Here is a 7,500-nt window from a genome sequence, read left to right on the forward strand (position 1 = left end):
CCTATTTATTTATTCATCCATGTACTTACATATTTCATCTATCTATATATTTTATCTATTTATGCTTTTCTTTTTTTTCTTTTTTTTTTTAATCTTCTTTATCTATTTTTAGGGGAATTTCGTACCATGAGTGTGATGGCACTGTTCATGACGTTATTTTGTGCAACGTATATTTCTTGGAGCTTCGTTTGCAACTTCAGTGATGTTGCATTATCAAATGAGCATGGCTGTGCAGGGGAAGGGGAAGGAAAAGTGGTTGGTGTGGGAAAGTATTAGTTTGTAAACTGTTGAACGGAATTTTGGTAGATGATGATAGTGATGAGGATGATGGATAATTTGGCTTGAGTGAGTATGATAATTCAGATGATAATGAATTAATGTTTTGTTTTAATAAAAGGATACTGATGGGTGACAATGGAATAGTGGATAACAATAGTGGAATCCTCAAATTTATTTATTTATAGTAATAATTGTAATGATAATGATAATGGCATTAATAAGAATAAGAATAACAATGATGATAACAGTGATTATAGTAATGATGAAAGTAATAAAACAATAAGGAAATAATGATTCGAATAATGATAATTAGGATAATGATGATCATTATCATTTTATTATTATTTGTTATCATTATATTTATCATTATTATTATAATTTGTGTCCTTATTATTAATATGTGAATGATGAAAGTAATGATAATAATATTGATAGCGACAAAATTGATGACGATGATAATAGCGATAATAATAATGATAGCATTACTAATGATAGTGAGGATAAATTAGGCGGAGTTTATGTTATTTTGTTGGTTTAAGGTCTTTGGGACAGAGAAAGGGAAAATGTAATAATTAAGACTACAAAAATTAAGATTTTGGTGATGTTTAGCTGATGTTATATTAGACCAAGTAATATCTAGGTGGAGTGCGGGGTGGATAAAGAGAGAGTCGAGAGGGAGTAGAAAATTTTCACTACTCCCTTTCCTCCTCTTTTTCGTTCGTGTTTTCTCTCTCTCTCTCTCTCTCTCTCTCTCTCTCTCTCTCTCTCTCTCTCTCTCTCCCTCCTCTCATCTCACCTCACTCTCTCTCTCGATCTCTTCTTCAACTCTCTCTCTCTCTCTCTCTTCACCCCCCCCCCCACCCTCATCTCTCTCTCTCTCTCTCTCTCTCTCTCTCTCTCTCTCTCTCTCTCTCTCTCTCTCTCTCTCTCTCTCTCTCTCTCTCTCTCTCTCTCTCTCTCTCTCTCTCTCTCTCTCTCTCTCTTTCTTTCTTTTTTTTATGATATACAAACATATATTTTTCTTTTCTTTTTTATCTTAAGGGAAATTACCCTAAATAGACGAGACACAAAGCCGTTAACACAGTGGCGTGTGAGTGATTTATCTCTCCTGTGTCAGCGTGTCAGAAGATCATGAGTCGCTGGTCTAAAACTTTTATCGAAAACATCTTGGGACAGTGGTCTCTATGACGGCAGATTTCTTTTTTTTGTTTTTCTTTTCCTTTCTTTTTTGTCTTTAATATTTTGTTATATATTCTTCCTTTATTTTGTTCGTCTCAATGTCGATTTTTGTATTATTTGTTGTTATTTTTCGTCATTAAAAGATACTATAGAACTAAAATAAATCCAAAATACTTCTTTTTTGGGATGGGTATGGGGTGAAAAACTTTAATTGACTCCACTGAGAGTCATTACCAAATCAGCAGCCATATTTCATAAAGTCTGACATTCTAACTAGTTCATAAGTGCCAAAATCTTTTACTCCGCCTTCGTCTGACTCTAAGTCTTCCATCTTGATCCCTTCATCTCGATTCCTCCTTCCTTGTCTGACTTTCCATCCTTAGTCTTCCATTCTTGGCGGAATTTTTCCATCCTGATTTTCTTCCGTTGGTCGACAATGTCTTCCTGATTTCCTTATTCTCTCGATAATTTCTTCTCCTTTGTCCGTCTGCCATCCTACTGACAAGTTCTTGAGATTTTTTATCCTGTTCTCTCTTTCTCTGTCTTTCTCTGTCTCTCTCTGTCTTTCTCTGTTTCTCTTGGTTTCTCTCTGTCTCTCTCTGTCTGTCTCTGTCTCTCTCTCTGCCTCTCTCTCTCTCTCTCTCTCTCTCTCTCTCTCTCTCTCTCTCTCTCTCTCTCTTCTCTTCCTTCCCCTCTCTCTCTTCTCCCTCTCTCCCTCTCTCTCTCTCCCCTCTCTTCCTCTCTCTCTCTCTCTCTCTCTCTCTCTCTCTCTCTCTCTCTCCTCTCTCTCCCACTCTCTCTCTCTCTCTCTCTCTCTCTCTCTCTCTCTCTCTCACTCTCTCTCCCTTCCCTCTCTCTTCTTCTCTCTCTCTCTCTCTCTCTCTCTCTCTCTCTCTCTCTCTCTCTCTCTCTCTCTCTCTCTCTCTCTCTCTCTCTCTCTCTCTCTCTCTCTCTAAAATGATATCCTGTTCTTTTCATGGCTCTTCTTATCTATCTTTTCTCCCCCTGCTTCCTCTATTCCGTTCAGGAGGAATGGAAAGAATTAAAAGAAAGGGTGTAGGAGTGGAAGAAAGAACAAGAAAATTACGATAATGAGGAGGAGTTAGAGGAAAAGGAGTCAATGGAGGTGGAGGAAGAAGAGAAGAAGAAAGGGGGAGGGGGGGGGGCGAGGGGTCGGCTACACTCCGAGATGAATATAGGAAGACAACAGCTGGGTACGCTCCTATGCTCTTGGGAGTTGTACCTGACTGTAAGTAGGTGGCATTTCTCTCTCTCTCTCTTTCTCTCTCTCTCCTCCTTTCTTATCACTCTCTCTCCGTCTCTCACTCATCTCTCACACTCCTCTCTTTGCTCTCTTCTCATCGTCTTTCCACTTCCTCTTTCCTCTCTTTACTCTCTCTCTCATCTCTCTCCCCCTCTCCTCTCCTTTCTCTCCTCCCCCTCTCTCTCTCCTTCTCTCTCTCTCTCTCCCCTTTGCTCTCTTTCCTCTCCATCTCTCTCTCTCTCTCTTCTTTCTCTCCTCATGCCCTCCTCTCAGATCTCTCCTCTCTCTCTCTCTCTCTCTCTCTCTCGCCCTCTCTCCGCTTCTCGTCTCTCCTCTCCACTCTCGCGCTCTCTCTCTCTTTTTCCACTCTCTCCCTCCCCTCTCTCACTTCATCTGCTCCCTCCTCTCCCCACCTCTCTCTCTCATTCTCTGTCTCTCTCTCCATCTCTCTCCCCTCTCCTCTCCATCTCTCTCCTCTCTCTCGTCTTTCTCCTCTCCTCTCTCTCTCTCTCACTCTCTCTCTCTCTCTCTTTCGTCTCTCTCTTATCTCTCTCTTTCTCTCACTTCTCTTCTCCTCTCTCTCTCTCTCTCATCCCACATCAACCATCTCTCTCTCCTCTCTCTCTCTCTCTTCGCTCTTTCCACCTCTCTTTTTTTCTCTCTTTTCTTCTCTCTCTCTCTCTCTCTCTCTCCACTCTCCTCTCTCTCTCCACTCTCCTCTCTCTCCTTTCTCTCCTCTCGGTCGCTCTCACTTCTCTCTCTCTCTCTCTCTCTTTCTCTCTCTCTCTCTTTCTTTCTGTGGCCTTCATCTTGCTTTCCCTTCTCTTACTCCTCCTCTTCTTCTTTCTCCTCCTCCTCCTCCTCCTCTTCCTCCTCCCTCCTCCCTTTTCCTCCTCCTCCTTCTCCTCCTCGTCCTCCTCTTCCTCCTCCTCCTCCGCGACTCTTCTTCCCTCCTACCCTCTCGTTTTCCCATCATCCTCCGCTCTATTATTTGCGCTATAGTCTCAAGTGATTGTTATGTGGCATTAATCTTGAATTCAACGGAGATAATAAGATCTTAGGCTTCACCCTCAAGAAGACTCCTCTTGGTGTTCTTCCATACAGCAAAAGTAAGAAATTTGAAGACACTAAACCCTCCTCCTGCCTCTTCCTAAGCGGCCCTCTTCTCTCCAAGAATTTTCCCTCCTCCATCAGGTGAATAATAATAAGATGGGGAGGTATGATGAAAAAGACTACTAGTGGGGGGTAGGAAAAACTACCTACGGCCTCAGGAAAAACCTCGTAAGAAAGGTTGAAAGAATCCTCCGAACCTCCTCCATCTCTTCTCACCCTTCCCTTTCTCCCTCCACCTCCCTTTCTCCCTCCTCCTCCTCCATCTCTTCTCCTCCTTCCTATCTCCCTCCTCCTCCTCCTCCAACCTTTCTCCCTCCTCCCCCTCCATCTCTTCTCCTCCTCCCTTTCTCCCTCCTCCTCCCTCTTTCTCCCTCTTCCCCCCTTTCTCCCTCCTCCCCCTCCATCTCTTCTCCTCCTTCCCTTTCTCCCTCCTCCCCCTCCATCTCTTCTCCTCCTTCCTATCTCCCTCCTCCTCCTCCAACCTTTCTCCCTCCTTCCCCTCCATCTCTTCTCCTCCTCCCTTTCTCCCTCCTCCTCCTCCTCCAACCTTTCTCCCTCCTCCCCCTCCATCTCTTCTCCTCCTCCCTTTCTCCCTCCTCCTCCTCCTCCAACCTTTCTCCCTCCTCCCCCTCCATCTCTTCTCCTCCTCCCTTTCTCCCTCATCCCCCTCCATCTCTTCTCCTCCTTCCCTTTCTCCCGCGTACGAACATGCAAGTGAGCGAGCCAGAGAGCTGCTCGCACAAGTACGCCTCCAGTTTGTTCATTTACACGAGTTAATTAGAAAATATTTTATTCCGTTGCTACCCCTGGAACACAAACTCGAAACCCCCTAATAACTCGTCTCCAGTTAATTACGACTTCCTTACCACAACTGTAATATTTACACCCCTCCCCCACCCCTCCCCCTTTCCTCATCTATCTCCGTGCAATAGCGCTTGCATGCACTTACGCACGGATGCTAGGAAGTACGAGCCTATGCGAGCACGGGTAAGCATATGCGCATATTTATTCGCTTGCACTTATACATACACACATATATACATATACACATAAATAGACACGTACATAAACACATACATATACGCTTATACATACACATACGTGTACACATACGCATACACGTATAGATACTTACACTCATACACATACGTACACACGCACACACACATACACAAACATCCAAACACACACACAAACACACAAACAAACACCCAAAAACACACACACATACACACACACAAACACACACGCAAACAAACACCCAAACACACACAGACAAACACCCAAACAAACACACAAGCACACACACACCCACATCCACGCATCCATTCCCGACCATGTCTATTGCCTCTCATTCACCTTAACTGCTTTTCTTCCCCATCTTTCTGCCATCGGTACTGGCACGGACATCAGGGCCGTGTGACGTCACTAATGGCCTCGTATATAACGGCCATTCGTAGACGCGGCAACGAGTGCGTCAGGGGGATGTAGCTTCACGTACCTGCTCTTCCTATCCCAAGAATTCTTTTTTTTCTTCTTTTTTTTTTTCTTTTTTTTTTCTCCTCTTCTGTTTTTTGTTTTTTCCCCTTCTGCGTTTTTTTTATTATTTTTTTTATTATCCTCTTCCTTTTTTCTGCTTTTCTGTTTTGTTTTGTTTTCATTCTGCGTTTCTTCTTTGTTCTCCTTCTTTGCTGGTTCCTGTTCCTCTTTATCGTTCTTCTTCATATTATTCTTCTTATCTTCCTACTTTTCTCCCACCTTCTTCTTTTTCTTCTTCTTCTTCTTCTACTTCTTCTCCTTCTTCTACTTCTCCTTCTTCTTCTTCTACATCTCCTTCTTCTACTCCTTCTTTTTCTTCTTCTTCATCTTCTTTTTTCTTCTCTTTCTCCTCCTCTCCTCCCACGATTTCTTTTTCATTTTTTAAATTCTCATCTTCTATATTCTTTCTGTTATTCGTCCTCTGTTTCTTCCCCCTCCTCCGCTTCTTATTTTTATCATCCTTTTCCATTTTCTCTTATTTCTCCGCCTCCCCCTCTTCCTCCTCCTCCTCCTACCCCTCTTGCCCCTTCTTCTTCTCCTCCTCCTCCCCTCCTTCTTCTTCTTCTTCTTCTTCTTCTTCTTCTTCTTCTTCTTCTTCTTCTTCTCCTCCTCCTCCTCCTCCTCCTCCCCATCCCCCTCCTCCAGCAGCTCCTCCTCCTCCTCCTCTTCCTCCTCCTCCTCCTCCTCCTCCTCCTCCTCCTCCTCCTCCTCCTCCTCCTCCTGCTCTTCCTCCTCCTCCCCCTCTTGCCCCTTCTCCTCCTCCTCCTCCTCCTCCCCCTGCTCTTCCTCCTCCTACCCCTCTTGCTCCTTCTTCTCCTCCTCCTCTTCCTCCTCCTCCTCCTCCTCCTCCTCCTCCTCTTCCTCCTCTTTCTCCTCTTTCTCCTCCTCCTACCCCTCTTGCCCCTTCTCCTCCTCCTCCTCCTCCTCCTCCTCTTTCTCCTCCTCCTCTTTCTCCTCTTCCTCCTCTTCCTCCTCCTCCTCCTCCTCTCCCCCTCCCCCTCCTCCTCCTCCCCCTGCTCTTCCTCCTCCTACCCCTCTTGCCCCTTCTCCTCCTCCTCCTCCTCTTCCTCCTCTTTCTCCTCTCTCTCCTCTTCCTCCTCCCCATCCCCCTCCTCCTCCTACCCCTCTTGCCCCTTCTCCTCCTCCTCCTCCTGCTCTTCCTCCTCCTCTTTCTCCTCCTCCTCCTCCTCCTCCTCCTCCTCCTCCTCCTCCTCCTCCTCCTCCTCCTCCTCCTCCTCCTCCTCCTCCTCCTCCTCCTCTTCCTCCTCTTCCTCCTCCTCCTCCTCCTCCTCCTCCTCCTGCTCTTCCTCACTGACACTGATGTAATACACCGTCCAATATTTTAGGAGTTTTCTTTGCTTGTTTGTATTTTGGTTTTGGGCGTATTAGTGGGGGAAGGGAGGGGGGGGGGAGCAGGTGTTTGGGGTGGGGGTGGGGGGGGTCGAAGACAGGATATATGTCCGTATTAATTTGGGGAAAACGAACGTTGGTAATTTATTATTATTATTATTATTATTATTATTATTATTATTATGATATAAAGAAAGACAAGAAAAGGTAGGAAGGCGTAAAATGTTAATGATTCGTCTGTTTTTATGTTGTAAATTGATCATCAACTATATTTCAACGTGGCTGTGTTTGTTTACGGAATTAGGAACATCTTTCGAGTATGGGAATAGATTATACACAATATTTATAATAAACATCATGAGCGAAAAGAACGAATTATAAAAAAAGAAGCAGAGAAGGAAAAGAGAAAGAGAGAATTTAACAAAAATTAAAAGAAAAAAAAAAAAAACATACGAGGTATAACCCTTCCTAAGACCCTTAACTCGATCATTAAAACTCTCGCGAACCGAAGAGTAAAAAAAAAAAAAAAAAAAAAAAAAAAAAAAGTGACGATCGTAATGCGGAGTGAGAAGAGGATCGGAGCTGTCGGCGCGGGATCAGCATCTGGGCCAGAAAAGGATTCGAACCCATTAGCCCGATGCTCACACTCTCACATCTGTCGCTTATAGTGGATCCGGGTCCCCTGTCGTCCTCCCCCCTCCCCCTACCCCTCCCCGATCCTCTACCTCTCCCAGCCAGCCTCTTTCTCCCCTGTCCTTCTCCCCGCCCCTCTCCCT

At 44.7% G+C, this 7,500-nt stretch overlaps 1 protein-coding gene across 1 annotated transcript in view; it reads left to right on the plus strand.

Moving 5' to 3' along the window:
• The first annotated feature begins 2,647 nt into the window (after positions 1-2,647).
• LOC122261076 (zinc metalloproteinase-disintegrin-like NaMP) overlaps positions 2,648-7,500 on the plus strand; it is a 54,416-nt gene continuing 49,563 nt past the window's right edge. Inside the window, exon 1 of the mRNA XM_086541365.1 lies at positions 2,648-2,707. Within this exon, the coding sequence (XP_086397491.1) occupies positions 2,648-2,707 (60 nt within the window). The remainder of the gene's footprint in view (positions 2,708-7,500) is intronic.

This window comes from Penaeus japonicus, unplaced genomic scaffold, assembly GCF_977035675.1.
Source record: "Penaeus japonicus unplaced genomic scaffold, GWHDUDI00000001_assembly GWHDUDI00000010, whole genome shotgun sequence".
NCBI lineage: Eukaryota > Metazoa > Arthropoda > Malacostraca > Decapoda > Penaeidae > Penaeus > Penaeus japonicus.